The sequence below is a fragment of the Abrus precatorius genome, unplaced genomic scaffold (assembly GCF_003935025.1).
Source record: "Abrus precatorius isolate BTA unplaced genomic scaffold, Abrus_2018 Scaffold2, whole genome shotgun sequence".
Lineage (NCBI taxonomy): Eukaryota > Viridiplantae > Streptophyta > Magnoliopsida > Fabales > Fabaceae > Abrus > Abrus precatorius.
In genome coordinates this window covers 33,159,446-33,178,898 of record NW_020874362.1, presented here as the reverse complement: position 1 = coordinate 33,178,898, position 19,453 = coordinate 33,159,446, and the positions used below count along the sequence as shown (strand labels likewise).

Below are 19,453 nucleotides of genomic sequence, written 5' to 3'. Positions count from 1 at the left end.
ATATCTAAAACTATCAGTATATTAAATGATATATTTTTAATATATATATATATATATATATATATATATGTAATATTTTATTATGCATAATATTGCATTGATTTAAAAATTCACTGATCATAATTTATTTCACGATGCCAGTAATGAAAGCATATCCCACGATGAATGCACTATCGGTTTCACATGAACTAAAATATAATCATTTTAAATTAACTAAAGAAAAGGGAAAAAAGTTTACATAAGCTAGTCCACAATAACACGATTTCTATATAGATATAGAAGATAGCAAAAGATAATATAGAAAATACATATATGAATATAGGTTCCTCCTCCAACTTTTTGCTTCCTTATATCTGAAAAAGAATTAAAAAAAAAGAATTAAATAACTCTGAATAAAATCTCTCATATAAAAAATTAATAAAATTTCATATCATCACTGAAAATTTTTAAGCACCCTACATTTTTATTTAATTTTAATTAGATAAAAATATGAGATAAAATAAATAATGAATAAAAATAACAAAAATATTGTATAAACTATTACATAAATATAATAAAATCCTAAAAAAAAAAAAATTAAAACAAAAGAAGGATAACGGTTTGTTAATAAAAGCATGCAAACCAGATAATAGTATGCTCCATGTTGGAGTGATTGGAGGGTAACGCCCCAATCGTCAGTGAGAACGGGTTGGCCAGAAGAATGGATTAGCACAGCTTCTTCCCCAAAGGCTTGACGCACATTGAAGGGTCCCACCTCAACCTCAAATGCAATATCGTTAATGAACACTGTACATTTTGACCTACCTGTACCTGACACACACCAAATCATCTCTCATGTGCAAGTCGAAAAACATCACTTATCACTATAGCTGTTAGCTAAAGCAAGTGAAGCCATGCACACGTCCATGACACAGATAGTGCAAATAAAAACCATCTAATTACATTATTACCTGTATCTAAGTCAAATCATTACACTAACAAATTTGATATAGAAATACGGTGACAATTTCAGGCTTTTTATTTTTTTATAAATAATAATAATTTATTAGATTTATTATTTTTTTCTCTCTAAAAGTTTTTATACCCATTAAAAGATTTAAAAACATTTTTCTTACATAAATATAGTTGATGAAATATGACATGCTACTACTGAAATTTCTATAGCTTATCACATACAACTAAATTCATAGCACAAATTTCCTTTTTGATTTTGTTTACATATACATAATTTAAAAAAAAATTGTTGCCCATTTAATTAGGTTTATTTTGTGTAGATGATTATTTTAATAAAAAAGAACTATTATTTCACATTCCAAACATATATTACCCTGAAGTTGAGTGATGGGAGATGGAATAGCATTGATGGGTATGTTGCTGATGGGAGGAACATCGCTGGTAGTTGGAGCTGAAGTGAGACAAAAACCAAGCTGTGGGTGTTGGTGCATTATCTTCATGGCCTTGTCTTGATCATGGTCTTTCTTTGAGGTGTTTCCATGGTTCACCATCTCATTAAGCAAAAGACTAGTGCAAGGCCCAAAATTTTGTTGATATTGAGGTTGAATCATGCTGTTGAACTCAGAAAAGCAAAATCCTTGAGTAGTTGCCATGGCATTAAGCATTGCTCCTTGACCATTATGGTGCAGAGGGAAAGAAAAAGGCTCAGGTGTTGGTGGTAGCAAATTGGTGTCATTGTGAAGGTGAGACTGAATATAATTCTGGTTCACAGAGGCGGTGGGTGAATTAGGCACCACATCATTGACATTTGAGAAGCCAATGGAGAAACCCTTGGTAGGGTATATCATTTCTTTGGAAGAGGACTTCTCAGAGGAAGAAGAAGAGGATGAAGGAGCTGTGATTTGAGGGAGAGAAGCAGCGTTTTGCTGTGCTTCTAAGTTTGGGTTCTTCGAGTTTTGGAGGTGGCGGAGCTTGTGCTTGCTTCTTGATTTACGGTTCTGGAACCAGTAGAAGACATTGGCATCACCCACTTGCCCATACTCTTGCAACTGTAACCGGATCTTCCTTATCTCCTCCCTTGGAGGATTCACCATCCCAGAGTTGAAAATGGCTTCCAGTATGCGTATTTGCTCAGGCTTTGGGTTCCATCTCGGTTTTGGCTCTGGACTCCTCTCATCATCTCCTGCAGCAACAAAGGACAAAACAATGTTATATTACCTATATTTTATGAGTAAATTTCAAATGTCAATCAATTATATGTATAGAACTACCCATAGACAAAAATATGAAATTAGCAAAATATAATTGACATGTCGCTTAATATATGGAGTCTAAATATTTATTGGCAAATGTTAATACGTATTTTAAACGATTAAAATATTTTCATTAAGAAATCATTTACACATTTTAATATTTTTTAATTGTTTGTTAAAACTGAGCAATATTATATATAATATAATTTTATATCTAGTATATTTTCATAAAAATTTATATATATATATATATATATATATATATTAATTCCTTAATCCATACTTTAAGGATATACTAATTAACATGACCTAGGTAACTGACGTTTGGGAGTCAAAGCTGAAAAGGGTATTGAAGCAATGTTATCCTTTTATCATACATGGTAACTGATTCAGTTTCATTTATGTAGATTTATTTAGGACATTTATTTTTCCACACTTCACTTTTTTCACTACTCCTACACCGACCTTTTTATGGTAAAAAATTGAGAAGTTCAACCTTCTCTGCCTTTGTCTCGTTAAAAAAGTGAGTGTATGGACCGTTAATAATAAAATTTAGAGTTTAGATATTTTTACATGCTAGCAAAGAGTGTTAAACAAAAAAGGGGAAAGAGAAAGAAAAGCTAGTGCAAACAATGATGAATAATGAGAAAAATAAGATATAAAATCATGTGAAAATCTTAAAATTAGAGTATGAAAATTGGTATTCATTTTAATCAATATGAACCTGAAGAAAAAGGGGTTCTTGACATGAGAGAGGAGTTGATGTCATGCTGCCATTGGTGATGAGGGTTGCAGGGCTTGGACTTGAACATGCTTGGCCAGTGTCTGTTGGAAGAAGCCATGATGAGGATGATGGGAGAAACTGTGTAAAAGTGGTCGCAGAATTACTGAACTGGAAGCTGTATATCAAAAACAGCCAACCAAAAGAGAAAACGATCAGAGAAGCAGCACTTTCGTTGATCTTGCTTTTTGGTCTGATCTGAATCCACTATGCCAACTATGTAACATATCTCCTCTTATATAGCCTCTTCACCTACCTATATGAGTAGTTGTGTCTGTCACCATTCTATTCCAATAATAATAATTTTTAAGTATACTTAATAGTATATGATAATAAAAATAATATTTTTTATTAAAATTTATAATAATATTATTAAAATCTTAATTTTATGATATTTTTAATAAAATTTACTGTACATAACTTCTTATTATATATATTCTTCACTGTCCGTTACAAAATAAGAATAGTAATAATGAAAAAATAATAATTTTTCTAGTCAAACATATTAAATAAACGTAAATTTTTGGTATACTATTTTTCAAAAATAATAAAATAAAAGAGAAAAACCCATAATGAAACATGTAAAAAAATGGAGGAGGCACAAAGCAGAAATCGATATGTATAAATTGAAAGGAAAGAAAAATAAAATAAAAAGAAAATGAATATATGTATGATAATTAAGAAAAGCACCATGTCGGTCATAAGCCTTTGGGCTATAGCTAGATTTTGCTTATACTTACTTTTGCATCAATAACCTTGAAGAAAATGATACTTGTGTATATGTGCCTTGGAGGGTGTTTGAAGTAGAAAGGAAAAGCTCTTAATGCTAGGGCTTTTAACAGTAACAAGGAGGGGCAGGGTGGGTTGTACACATGATCAGTTTCTATCTCGAGATTTCTAGGCAAGAAGAGAAGGGAAAGGAGAGAGAGAGAAAGGAGATTTTTGTTGAAGGCTTTGCATTTGCTAGCAGTGAATTAATGGGAGAGGGGCAAGAAATAAGTGTGTGATTATTCTAATGAAAGAGGTTGTTGAGGAATAAATAGGGGGTGGGGGTTTCAAAGTCAAGAAGGGGTGTGTTGTGGTCTTTGATTGGAAAGCGGTGGTGGGTTAGTAATTGCAAGTTATTTAGGTTATTTTGGGCAAGGTAAGGAAGGGGGTTTTGGATTGACTCGAGGGGCTTATTTATTATCCATTACATATGTGTATTTTGACTGAAATTCCTCCATATCTTCGGAGATTAATTATAGTATTATATTTGTTTATTATAAAATTAATTAATTAATTAATTTAATCAAATTAATATAAAAATAATTATATGATATAGATTTATATTATAATATTAAATGGTTAATTTAATAATTTATATATTAAATAAATGAATATATCTATTTATATATATTAGAGGCAAGTATCTTGTTAACACATTTTTTAAGTTTATAAATAAATAAATAAATATTAAGATAAGAAAACCAATTTTAGTAACATGTATCCAAAAGGAAAATAATAAATAATAAAATTTTATCAAAAATTAAATCATTTAATAGTATTAATATATATATATATATATATATATATATACATATTAATTTTGTGCCCTTAGCAGTATGTTAGAAAAATCGCAAAATAATTTTTTTTTTGTTATTTTTATAAAAAAAATAGAAATTTTTATTTATCTTTAATACTTAACCTTTTATAAAATTATAGAAATATTATTTATTTATTCCAATATTTGTCTTTATTAATATATTTTTAATTTTTTAATAATTAGCATAAAAAATATTAACATAAGTTTTTAAGATTAACAATAAGTAATTAAAAGTAACAAATATTTATTTAAAAAATATTTATTATCTTGAAAATATAAAAGTGTAATAGATATTATATTTCTTAATCTATGTGATTTAGTTAAAATGTTCTTATAAAAACAACCAAAATAAACAATAATTAATGTATCTAAAATAAAGTCTCTATTTCTTATAATTAAAATAAAAAAATTTAATAACTATATTACATATAAAAAAATAGTACTTATTTAAGGACCTAAGTATCTGAGATGCATGAGAAAAAGGAAAGAGAAATTTTTTTTTCTTTTTCTGTATCATAAATATTTTCCTTTGAAGATAATTATATTTAAAAGAAAACTTTTTGAAAATGCTTATTTTTCAATGAATGGGTTACACTTATGATTTTAGTTCACAAGTTATTGCTTTGTCCAAGTTGGTTCATGAACCAAAATAATTTAAAACCATTCTTGAACATTTTCTTATTAATATTTTATTTATTAAATAAAATTTAAAATTCTTTTTGCAGTTTTAAAATATTTTATAAGTTTATTTTATATTATTTTATTTATAAATATTACTTTTCTATTTGTTACATTTCTAAAAAAATATTTTTATTTATGTCACTTTTGAAAGGTCAAAAAACCATTAAATATATTTTATTAATTATAATATTAAATTAAAATAAATGAGTGATTAAGTAATAAAAGAGATAAAACGTCATAAAAGGAGACTGTAAGGTAAATCTAATAACAATTTTTTAACGTACGTCGACGTCGAACAACACATAATAAAAACCTATTTTTAAAATTATTATAAATTATTCTATCTTATATTTTTTTTGGGTTACTTCTATCTTATATATTTGAAAATACTTATAATATATTAAATGAAGCGACTATAAAATATTTTGTATATTCTCAACCTAAATGCTACTTTTTAAAGTAATAGAATAAATATTAAGATGATAATTTAAAATAGAAAATTTTATAATTATTTTAAAATATATAGTTATTTTAAGTTTTGATATAGTAATCAATTATATCCTTATGTATCATTTTATATTTATCAGTAATTAATTATATTAAATACTTTCAATTCAATAAATTAAGTAACTTTTATTTCTAAATTTTTAACTAATTTTTCAAGTTTTAACTTACTTATCAGTTTTAAATTGATTGGTTCCCAAGCAACAAGAGAATTCAAAATTCAAGCACATTTATTAGATGCTAAGGTATATGACTTTCTGAAGTTATCTTTATACCCAAAAAGGAAATAGTCTCTGAATTTAAGCAAAATTAATAATACTACATTTTACAATTAATAATTCTGTAATTTAATAAAATATCATATACAAGTCAACATATCAGATTTCTTTGATGCCTTTAAAGAAAGGAAGAAAAGTATTATTTTAAGACTTACGAAAAGGAAAATACATTAGTGTAGAAAGTAAAAGAAAAAAATGCAAAAGCTTTTACTTCAAATAACTTGCTTCCTTAATTCTTCACTTTGTATTTTTTTTTAATTGGTTTTCTTTATCTGTTTGTAATATATAATAGTAATTTTTTTTTAAATTATAGAATTTAATTTTATAATATCAATGTATTGAATTATATAATTTTTAATAAAAATTTACTATAACAACATTTTACCCTTGTAATGTTACTCAATAAAAAAATTAGTTAATAAAATTTCTTTTTTTAACTGGGTTTTATATAATATGAAATATAAACTGTTAATGGTAAAAGAGCAGTACACGGATGTTTGGGAGGGGAAAGGGGACAATGCTCTATATTAAATATAAATAGTCATAAACTTTTGGTCCTTTGGGGACATACATTTAAAAAAAAATCAAATATTACAAAATGTTTTTAAATATTTTTGTTGATAATACAAACACTATTTTTTTAAAGTTTTGATTAGTTTAAACATTTAAAATTAATAATTTTTTATTAAAAATTATTATATTCAAGATATAAATATGTAATAAATATTTTATTCTTTTAATAAAAAAAGATTGATCTTTAAGTGTTTAAATTTAGACTTAAGGCTTTAAGATTGATCTTATTTTGGCTATTTCTTATGTTTAGTTCAATGAAAATATATCGAGAGAAAAAAAGTAAACTATAAAATAAAAATAAAAATAAAAATGAATCTTTTTATTTTTAAAATTTAATTTTTATTTTGTTTCTATTTCTCTTCAATAAAATAAAAAATAATATTATTTATTTATTATTTTCTTTCTACTCACCCAAACAAAACTAAATCTCCTTATCCTCTGGTTTGACAAAGTTTGATTTTACACCAAAGTACACTACAAACTTCTTTGTTTTGTCTTTTTAAAAATTCAATGCATGTAGGTACTTGACGATGAGATTTGAATATGAGGATAAGTTAATCAGAAGGAATATCGTGTTTTTTTAGGAAAAGAAATTATGATACAACGTTGTGGGTAAGCTGTCAGTGTTTCAGAATGACCACACAATGGTGTTTGGAAGATGTAAGTATAGGTAGGTTGAGTCCCTATTCTGTTTTAAGCAAATCGTGGAAGGAATGAATAGCATAAATTGCTTTTCTATTTTTATTTTTTTACCTTTCGTTTTTGTCTTACTAGGAGATCTTACACTTTATCTAAACATAAAAAAAATAAAAATTCAGTGAAAATAATAATATTTGTTTATAACAGAATTTTCAAAGGTGAGAATTAATTAGTAAGAGGTTTCAATGATAAAAAATTAATAAAAAAGAAAAATAGATGAAAAAATATTTGTTATAATTTTTTAAAAAGAATAATATTACTTTTTATATATATAACGTATTTTATTAAGTAAGTTTAACTAAATCTCTTAAATTTTTTTTATGTAGAAAATACAATCTATATGATTTTAGGGAAAATCAAGTTTTCTTATTTCATGTTTGAATCTGTGTTGAGTGCGCGCAAGTACACCTTCTAACCCTAAAGTTACCTTTGTATTGTATTGATCTTATGAATATTTAAAGAAAACAAATATACTTTAAATAGTTATTTATAAATTTCAGGAACAAATGAAAGAGCACACTTGTTCCTTTTTTTTCTTTTTCAATCTTTCTCGTTCTTTTTGTATGTTTAAAATAAACACGAAACTCCATAATAATAATAATAATATTATTATTATCAAATAACTTTGGCAACTAAACACAAAGTCTTGAATAAGTTGATTTCATATTTAAACCGACCGACAAAAAGAAAAATGCAAAACATGGGCAAGAATATAGTAACACTTAACATTGAAATTAGAAAATCAATCAACAAAATATATCCGTACAATTTCAGATGCCAAGCTTTTGGCAGATACTGATTCTTTCCCTGCTATTCTCCCTATTATGCATTAAATACGTTTATGATTTGCATTTCTAATTGAATCTAGCTTCAGTAACATAGCGGGTTGATTCTCTGCTCCACTACCCACCCACATTTATATTTATTGCTACTTTTTTAATCTTTTATTTTCCATCTAATCATCTGTTGTTTTTTCTGTTCCTACCTTTTTGTCTGCACCAAAAAAGAGAAGAAAATCAGTAAAGTACCTCAATTAAAGGACCACTGTTACAGTGTTGTAGCTCTTCTTTTTGTGTCAAGTCATTGTGATGACTGCTAGTGATAGAAGCTGCGTTAAAGATTTCTGTTGGCATATTGGTTGGAGAACCATGACTATAGCCTCAGACTCTCAGTAGAGTATCGCACAAACAATTTGTAAATGATTGGAGACAAATTTCAAGTTTCCATTTTAGTGAATAGTGATAATTTGTACCCACTTCCTGTTTGCTCACGTAAGTCGTAATAACAAAATAAAATTATATATTTATATGAAAATGTTAATGAAAATTATTAATTAAAATATATAAAGGCAAGTTTATTTTTTTTTAATGAAATATTTCTATTTTTAAAGTTTTGTAATTAGTATCTTAAAAATATTATTTGGTATTTTTTTAATTTTTAATTATGTCAAAAGTGAGAATTTTTTTTTAAAATCTAAATCAGAAACACAAATTTGTATCATAAATGTTTAGGATTAATTTATCATTTTTTTAATGTGTACAATATTATAAAGAATAAAAAATATATTATTAATTTTTAAACTTGTAATATTTAATAATATTAATATATTAAATTATATGTTTTAAAAATATTATATATAATTTCTTATATTATGTGCAATGTTGTACGTGATGCATGATGGAAACTATGATGAATCTGATATTAAATATAATACAAGCATGAGCTTGTAGCTAAAATTATTTTAATAATATTAATGAAGGTTAATTTAAGTAACAAGTAATTTAGTATTGTTTAAATAAAATTTTAAGTTTGAATTTTTATGTATGTAAAAAAAATTTAATAATAAATTTATCCATCACATTTAAGGACATAATCTAGATTAGATTCAAATTAAATTAAATTAAAAAAATTATTTCAATAATAATAAATATAAAATAATTATTATACTTAAATATACAAATTTATTTTAACAAGAGAATTTGTAAGATATATAACTTCCTCGTCAATAAATACTATCATGCTTGTAGTAAATATGATGAGATTGAATGCTTCAATTTTGATGCACATGCCACCGCAGTGTTTATGAGATTGTCGCAATCACGGGGCTAATTGTGCTTATAATATTTAGCACAGAAAATTTGGCATAAGACAGAAACTGTTGTCATTCATCAGTGGCCTGTGATCATTATTTCATGACTTCAAAATTTTATCAAAGATATTGCATGTTTTTGCTGTTTTTTTCAAATTACATGAATCCTTCCACTAACCTTGTCTTGAGCCTACATATTTTTTACATTTAAGTGTATATAATATATATTTTATTTGAGTATTTAGTTAAAAAATTATTATATGTGAATTTATATTAAAAAGTTGATTATAAAATTTAAAATATATTTATTTTTAATTAAATATTTATTTAATAATTTTTTATCATAAAAATTTTATATAAATTTAATTATTAAAATTTATATACAAACTAATTAAAAAATTATCAAAATTATAAGATATTTTATAAGCTTTTTAGAGCTCTTTTCCTAATTTATTTATTTTTGGCATAAATACAATACTTATAAATAGCATCAATCAAATGTATTTAACAATAATAAAAAAGAAAAAGTATATTTTAGATCACTCCTAAATTTTTTAAGACTTTTAAAAAATATTTATAAAAAATTCAAGATTAAAGTTTAACTTCAGTTGTGAATGTTTTTGGACAAATTTTATATAAATATTTTATTGTAATACATTTGTATACAAGATCACAAATAAAATTGATAGTTAACAAGTAAATTAACTAAAATTACAAAAACTTGTTTTTTTTTTAAATAATGAGATCTAATTAAAAACTTAAAGAAACTGTAAAGACTAATAAATTTAGTTTAATTTTTTATTTGTTATAATTTTTATTAATGAATTATTTATTTATTATTCATATACATAAATATATTTATTAATTAATATATAAATTAATATTTGTATCATTTAATATTTGAAATATATTATAAATTTACATCATATAAAAAGAAAAATATAACTTTAATATTTTATAAAAATTTATATGAACATTTTTAATAAAAATAATTTTTAAAATTATATATTATTAAAAAATTATATATATTTTTTTAAGAAAGGTAATTTAAAAAACTTTTGTAAAATATATTTTAATCATTTTATAAAATATGTTATAAACTTTTTATAATATTTTGTTCTAATTTATGCTTTATTTCCAAAAAATAGTTTTTGATTGTAAAAAGTTAAACAAATTTATCATAATTTATTATCAAATTTTAATATTATTTGTACATAAAAATATTTTTAAAATTTATGTATATAAAACTAAAAAAAAATTAAATAATCATTATTTATAAAAATTATTTTAAATTTGATAAAAATATTTTTTATTTAAATATAATTTATATTTTGTTCTATTATTTTTCATTTTTCTTAAATATTTAAAACAAGGACATAATATTATCTATTTTATTATCCTGATTTATATGAAACATAGGATAAAACGATCATTATTATGGTGAAAGTATGATAAATATTTATTTTTTAATAAAATTATATTATTAAATGTTTTTATTTTTAATGTTTATAATTTTTTAATAATTAAAAATTATTAAATATTTATATTTTAAAATTATAAATACATGTATTTTTTAATTTAACATTTATTTTATGAAATAAATAATGATTATTAAAAAATATATATAGATGTAATAAAATTGTTAAAGAGATCAATCAATGCTTGTAGAATAAAATGTATATATAATTTTATAAGTGATGCTAGCGTTTGTTAACTAATTTTAAAATGAGAGGTTCATTTTAATAAAAAAATATATTTAATATTATCACGTATTATTAAAATAAAATTATATTTTTATTAATGAGGAAGGCATACGAAATTACACTTGAGTTTTATCCTTATCAACGTTCAGTTAAATATTTTAAATCTTTTTATCTTAAGCTTACAAATTTTTTCAAATATGAAATAAAATTTTATTAAGATTTTTAATGTATCTACTTACATATTCTTCTTATAAAACAAATATTAAATAAAAAATATATAATTATTGTCTTAAACATATAAAAATATTTAATAAAATTTATTTAATAATTAAAAAATATACAAATAAAAGATGAGAGAATTTAAATTTATTTAACCAATAAATACTCTTAATTTTTTTAAAATTATATCTATTATTTAATATTTATTTTATAAATAATGAAATTTTTTTAAAAAAATATAAAAAAACTGAGTCAAATTTAACCGGGTTTCATAAATTGGGTCAGAGACTCAGAGTACTTTGACTGGTAACGCTAATCCTATTTCCTTGACTGCGGACCAACATCCCAAATCTTAGTTGTTTTATTAAAATTAATAATTCAAGACTTTTTTTTTTTTTACAACGCCCGGTCAAATGTCAGATATCATGATAAACGTGTTAGTTAATGTGAGCATTAATTTAAGTAGAAGATCTTATTCAGTGCTCTAAATATATTGATTTAAAATTAATACATAATGATTTTTTATTGATAATTATGTTTGAATATATTAAAATTTATATGAGTACATACCTTTTTTATGTTTTTAATAAAATTTTATTTTTAATTCTTGAAAAGTATTAATATCAACTCTATAAACAATTAAAGATGATAAATTTTTATTAAAAAATATTCATCACTTTAAAATATAAAAAAATAATAATTTTTATATTTTTTTAAAAATATTATTTTTAGATATTTAAATTTAATCATAAAAGTTAAGGTTAATAAAATTGTTAATTTTTTAAGTAATGTTAGGATACTCATTGGTAGTTGTTTTTCGTAATTAAATTGCTCTAATTTAGAATTTTAGGTATTGAGTTGATAAAAAAAATAATTTCACTTTATTTTTTTATGTGTTTGTTGTGTGTAATTGAGACTTTGACTTTTGAACATATATAACATGAAATGATATTTTAAAAGCATATAAAAAGTCTTTTCAGAGATATTTAATTTTTTTTAACAAAAATATTTCAAAACCATTAATCTCCTCTCTCTCTCTCTCTCCTGTGACTGATATTTTAAGGAGTATTGTTGTTTTAAAAATAAAAAAATTAAACATTTAAATAATAAGAAGACTTTTTTTTGCAGATTTTTAAAAGTATAAGACATTGCATTGCATGTTTTCAAAGGTTAATGTCTAAATTACATATGATCAAGAGATAAACTAGACTTTTCCTTAAAAAAAATATGCTTTATATTTGAGCTTTAAAATAGAATTTCAAGCGTACCTTAAACTCACATTTCCTACTTAAATAGGCTAGAACATCTTGAATTTAATCAAGAAAAACTTGAATGGAGTAAAATTAAAAAAACCTAAAATTAATTTAACTTTAAAATTTGAAACTCAAGTTTTGAAATTTAATAAGCTTAAATGGATCAGACTGAATCAACCCATTTTATTGGCTCTACCTAGAGGTGTTTTTTATAAAAAAATATTATTAATACATTTTTATTATGATTTATGTAACACTTGAAAGTATCATTTAGTAAAAAAAAATGTTTGTTGTTTCATTAATTAATATTATGAGAGCATTATTAACAAGACCTATTAACTTATTCATTATATTTTTGTTTGTTTAAATGATAAATATTCTTCATTAAAGATAATTTTATTTGATATAGGTAAATACAATATTGACGATAAAGCTTTCTTTTCAATTATTTAATACATTTGCATTCATTTTGAAAACTCAAAATTACACGTTAAGTTGGACAAATTATTCACGATTTGTGTGCTCGCAATTATTTTTTCTTCAATTTTGTTAATTTTGAATGTGAACAATCCACGTGAAAGAAACAGGGTAGAAACTAGAACAGAAAATGAGGAATTGCAAAAGGGTATTCCCAATTTCAAATAGGAGTCCTCTTCTGTACTAAAAATATTGAAATACATAGCCACAACTAGACACTGTAAAATAAAATAATTAATTCAATTCAACAATGCATCACTCAAGTCCAATTGCCCTCCTTTACAATTCAAGAGGAATCTTAAGTTCTTCGCTGACATCTTCCTTATATTCATAGGCTCTTTTTATATATAGAGATCGCAAACACTAAAAGCATTGGGCTTCAACTCTGTTCTATAAGAATACTAAACATCAGAGTAAAATACAGGTCCTTTTCTTGCGTGGTTTCTTCTTTAGCTTTGGTGGCCTCAATGCAACCTTTATTGCAGCATCAAAAACTGTCTTCACATTCTGCGAACAGAAGAAAGAGAGAATTTTAACAATCGCAATAATGTACTCTCTCTCATACTTTTTAAGAAATTTTTAAAGATTTTTGCTGTTCTTTAAATGCAAGGTCATTTATAAAATTTTATGATTATTCATTATTCTTCTTCTTATTATATTATTATTAAACTTACTCTTTATTATTGAACCTTTTTAACTTTTCAATAATATAATTGATATAACTACGAGTAAACTTAAAATGTTGCAATCAATTTTTTAAAATTCAATATAATAAATACTTTAGCATCTTCTCTTAATTTATGTGATTTAATTGAAAAGGTATTGTAAAAAAGACCGGGAGGGGTACTTTCCAATTGGGACTGAATTGAGTCAGAGATCATTTAGTTAGTGACTTGCGGCATTGAATTGCATACTTAGAAACAATGGTTCCTTTAGCTATCTTAAATCTATAGCTTGTGTTTACCTGTTGTGTTTTAGAGCTGCATTCAATATAAGTGACTGCGCCAATCATTTTCTTCAGTTCTTCACCCTGCACAATACAAGCAAATTGTTAAATCCATTGTACACTCAAAAGAATTTTTTTTCTTGGTTTAATTTGATGAGGGCATGCCTGAGCTGTTGTTATTCGCGTGGCTCCAGGATGATCAATCAGAAATTGCTTATCATCTCGCAAATCTGTGCATACATAAGGTTTAAATGGAAACTTGTATTAGGTTTGAAGTCCATCGACCAAAGTTTTAAGTATTGCGTGTTTTGTGAGCAACGACCAGATGAAATTTTACAAGATATTTATGATCTTACACATGAAACTGATTAACGTTAAATACATCAAAGGAAATAAAAGAATAGTGGAAGACGTAGTTTCTTTCCTCGGATTAATCGCAGTCAAAACTTTGTCTAGCAATTAAAAAAGAAAATAGAAGTCCTTTTTAACTAATTTTTTTAACTTGGTTTTATTTCCTGTGTTTTCTGCCATGGCACACAAGTCACAACATTGAATTGGAAATATGTTGACGAGGGTTATATCTATATCTATTGAAGATTCATAACTAAAATAATTCAATCTTGCTTTATCCTTGATAAATAAATAAGAAAAAAGAGAATATACACAAAGATTGTCTTTTGTGCACACAACACTGTAACTGCTGGTATACCCAGCTTAATTATATGCCTTGAAAGTAAAAAAGATTTTAAAAAAAATGTCATAACTTGTGAACTCATGATGATGATGATTGTGATGCTGCTCTGATGTAATTATCTTACCTAGTTTTGTTCCCACCAGCACTATAGGCACATTCGGAGCATAATGTCTCAGCTCGGGTATCCACTGTGTGTGAAGAAACCAATATGAATGTGCATATTTATTTTAAATTCTTGACAATAAAAATCTGAGCTGAAAACTTACTAGAGTTACAAATAAAGAGGGATCTGAAGCAAATAGGAACTTACCTTTTTGGAAATGTTTTCATAACTAGCTTTACTGATGAGAGAATAGCACAACAGAAACACATCAGCTCCTCTGTAGCTTAAAGGCCTTAGCCTGTTGTAATCTTCTTGTCCTGTGATCCACAAATTATACCAATTACCTCACTCACACTCACAAGTTCATAAAAACAATTTCCTAATCAATTTAATGTGAAAATTAAACATAGAGCTGAAGAAGGATAACCAACCTGCAGTATCCCATAAACCCAGATTAACTGTACTACCCTCCACCGTTACATTAGCACTGAAATTGTCAAACACTGTTGGAACATAATCCTAACATTGAGAAAACCAAAGGAAAAAAGAAGTTCTCATTTTTCTTATACATGTAATGTACAATACTGAACCTTCCCTGACCAAAAAATATAGTTAACAAAAGCATACCGTAGGAAAGGTATTGCTGGTATAGGATATAAGCATGCAAGTCTTTCCCACGGCACCATCTCCAACTGTTACACACTTGATAAACCTGGCTGTACTCATTGTTTTATGTTCTTGTTCTTTAGAACAATACTCTAATACTGAGGGACAATTGAAACTATATTTATTAAGAAGTTTGAGGTAGAAATTATGATGAAAAAGAAGTGAAAGAAAGTAGGGGAGGCTATGACTTAACAACCTAGGAGCAAGTATATTACCTACTTTAGTTGTGGCTCATGGAATTGATCAAATTTATAATCATTGCCTTGAAAAGCATTTCTTTTCTTTAAGTTCAAGGACAAAACTAGATACGGTAGCAAAGTAGGTATAGTGCTGGCGTTAGTTGGTTAAGTGTGGGAGAAGGGAGGTAATGAATGATGAAAAGCAAAGAATTTGCTTAATTAACCAATACACTATGGCAAAATAAAGGATGAATTGAGGTATGATGTGATGCAAAGCAAGTCAAAAAGTTTGTTGCGATCTATTCGGTATGTCTTTGTTCCTAATTATATTTCTTGGTAGTTATGCTTGAATAGATTGATCTGTTTTCTTTGTCCCTGTGGGTCCACTTTTATTCCACAAATCCAAAAGTGAAATGCTCTTTACTTCATCTTATTGCAAAACACAAAGTGTAATGAAAATTAAAGCATACTAAGCATTTTTAAATTCAACCCTTTATTTGCCAAATTCAACCCAATGCACTTCATCCTCTCTTGCTAGTTTTTTTAAAATTGGACTAACTGTTACACTGATGAATGCACTAAATCATGATTTATTTAGTTTCATCGTGATTAAATTATCAGTAATAAAATATATATTTTAACATCATATAATATCTTCAGTAATAAAATGAAAAAAATGACAATAAAAAATTAAATAAAAGAATATGTATGTGTGTGTATATAGATATATATAGCATAAAAGTCTTTATCTATTTTAGAAAAGCAAAAAAAAATAAAAATAATTCAAATTAATTTTTTGCACCATTTCTTACAGTAATGAACTAATTCTCGTTTTTTGTTTTTGGTCTAACCTAATTCTTGATTGGTCTGACCACTTCTTAACGTGTTTTTCATTCTATTGGATTTGAGTTATTCGGACTGACGTGCAAAATAATTCTCATTTGATTCAGTATAGTAACTAATATTACTTTCTATATAGAAATTCTTATCTTTTTTTATAAATGTTTGTAATTTTTGGTGGGTGGTATTAGCATAGATAAGTACATTAATTATTTGTATTGGATAGTATAGTATTCTTATTATCTGGAGTTCTTGCTTAAATCTAAAAAATATACAGAAATTTTCTAATTGAAATCATATTTCATATGTCGTCATTATAATAATTCTTTTCTAAATAAAATTATTTTTAATTATTTTTCATCAATGTAATTCGTGAAAAAATATTCTGTCTTAAATCATTGTAAAATATTAGCACGTTAATTTTTAATTAAATTATCACTATCAAACAGTAAAGCTCCAAGAAATAAAATAAAATATTATTAATTAATAAATAAAAATTACTCATGTTTACAGAAACTAATATCTGGCCACGTGATTTTGTACGTAATGCATTCAAATTTACAGCATAAATCTTTACTTCATGTTTAAAATATCGCAATCAAATTACAATTTTTTTAAATTTTAATATTTTATTATAAACTAATTTAAAGTACAAGAAATATTTAAACCGTTATAACTCTAAAAAAATTAATAATATATATTAATAAATTATTAATCTAATTTGTATATATTTATATAAACAAAGTAATTAATAATTAAATTTAAAACATAAAAAATTATAAGAAAATCATCCAACTTTGATGGTTCAAGATTTTTATCACAAATAAAATTTAAAATAATATTAAAAAGTTATCCTTTTCCTTTAAAATACAATATTTTATATTTTATTTTAACAATTTATAAAATAATTGAATATTTTATCGATCATTTGTTCGACTAATATTATGACGAAATATATTAAAGATTAATAATTTATTTTTATAAAATAATTTATTAATAAAATTTGATTTTGCCTACACTTGAATATAGTATGCATTTAAAAAGTTTAAAGTTAATATTTTAATTAATTGATTAGTGAGAGACATTTAATAATATTTGAGTTAAAATATAAAAAATGTTGAATCTAAAACAAAAACAAGGCATGGATTATACATGCAATTATAGTTTAATTTTTAATTGAAATTTGTAATTTATTTAATTTTTTAAAGCGTGCCTCATTATTGATGCAGTATATGACAAATTTGTAAGCCTTGCACTTTTTCCCGTGATATCTACGTGCCGAGCTTGGATGGTTAAACACATTCGTTTTCTTTCCCGACTTTGCTCTCCAATCTTGATTATCAACTTTCGTCATTCTTGACTTTGCTCTGTTTTTCATCTCTATACTTTTACCTGTGGTGGCTGGCGGCAGAGGCAGAGATATGGTATCAAGATTCAAGGAAACATGACAGGGAAAGAAAACATCTGGTGAATGACCCTGCACGAGCGCGGCATGCAGATATCAATGGAAACAGTACAAGGTAGATTCTCTTCTGATTTCTTCTTTACCAGAAGACACGATCCAAGAATGTCGACCGGCACTCGTCGATTCATCAACATCTCACAAACCACAGATCATGATCGAAAAAAAGAAGGCACAACGGGTTGTTATGTGCTGAGAAAGGGGAGGTAAATTTGCGACTAGAAAGTCATTTTAGTGCACTATTTATATAAAGTTTTCTACATTATTCATCAATTAAGATACAATTATAAAATTAATTATCTTTCTAGACATGACAGTTTTAAATTAAATTTAAATGTCGGTGTAAATTATTGTAATTAATTTTTATATTTTATGAGTTCAATAATAAATGGAATCAACTAGATGATATCAACGTAACAAACGAAAACGAAAAATTGAATAATTAGAGCTCGTTTATTCTCTCTTTTTAAATCAATTTTTTTATTTTTAAAATTAAAAAATAGAAAAAATTATTTGCTAATGTAAGTTTTAAAAATTATTTTTAAAAATTTTTATTTTTATTTTTTAAAACTAAAAAATAAAATTATTATTTAGGTATTTTTATTTTTATTTTTATTTTTATTTTTTCTTTTTAAAGCTAACAAAAGTCTAACTAAAAACAGTTTTAAAAACTAAATTATCAAACAAAACTTATTTTATTTTATTTTTTAAAAATAATTTTATAAAAATATTTTAAAATATAATTTTTAAAAATTAAAAATATTTTTATAAAATTTGTACTATATCAAATTCTTTACGCAATAACAAAAAAAAATATAAAATAATAATAATAATAAATATGATTCATTGGATAATATCTTTGACATGTATCAATTATCTTTGCTAGAAGGGACAATTTTTTGTTACAGCGGTTTTATAATTTAATTAAAATTTTGAAAACTAAACAAACTATTAACATATTTTCAATTAGCCGAAAAGTCTTGTATTAGATATAAATATAAATATAAATAATATATAAATAAAAATAACCATAACTTATTAACAGAAGTTGGTTCAAGAATGATCATAATTTATTAATGGAAGTAAATTTAAGTGGTAAAACAGTTCAGTATATATATATATATATATATATATATATATATATATAAATATCTAATATATTATTATTATCATATAATATTCTTATTATACTACAACTATTTAATGAATTAATCTAAAATTATACTCATTTTTTAAATAGTTTATTGTTGAAAAGAAAGACTCATTTTAGTGCACTATTATTATAAAGTTTTTTGAATTATTCATCGTTATAAAATTAATTAATTTTTTAAATATGACAATTTTTAATTAAATTTAAATGATGTTGTAAATTATTTTATTTGAATTAATTTTTATATTTTATGAGTTCAATAATAAATGGAGGAGGTTTTATTTTAATTTTTCAAATTCAATTATAACGTAACCAACAAAAACTGGGTCGTTAGCTAAGGCAGAACCTTTCATTTTCAGTACAA

General features: G+C 24.3%; 2 protein-coding genes across 2 annotated transcripts; both read right to left on the bottom strand.

The window, feature by feature from the left end:
• Nucleotides 1-347: 347 nt before the first annotated feature.
• Nucleotides 348-3,049, bottom strand: LOC113859870 (WUSCHEL-related homeobox 9). Its single transcript, XM_027492537.1, has 4 exons — nucleotides 2,922-3,049; nucleotides 1,328-2,133; nucleotides 623-810; nucleotides 348-353 (listed from the first exon to the last, which is right to left on the bottom strand). Exons 1-4 carry the CDS (start codon nucleotides 3,047-3,049, stop codon nucleotides 348-350), a joined length of 1,128 nt encoding a protein of 375 aa, XP_027348338.1.
• A 10,338-nt stretch (nucleotides 3,050-13,387) lies between these two features.
• Nucleotides 13,388-15,665, bottom strand: LOC113857434 (rac-like GTP-binding protein RAC13). The gene is made up of 7 exons (XM_027489320.1): nucleotides 15,420-15,665; nucleotides 15,224-15,311; nucleotides 15,000-15,109; nucleotides 14,814-14,877; nucleotides 14,161-14,225; nucleotides 14,014-14,079; nucleotides 13,388-13,556 (listed from the first exon to the last, which is right to left on the bottom strand). Exons 1-7 carry the CDS (start codon nucleotides 15,516-15,518, stop codon nucleotides 13,458-13,460), a joined length of 591 nt encoding a protein of 196 aa, XP_027345121.1. The 5' UTR covers nucleotides 15,519-15,665; the 3' UTR covers nucleotides 13,388-13,457.
• Between the last annotated feature and the right edge of the window lie 3,788 nt (nucleotides 15,666-19,453).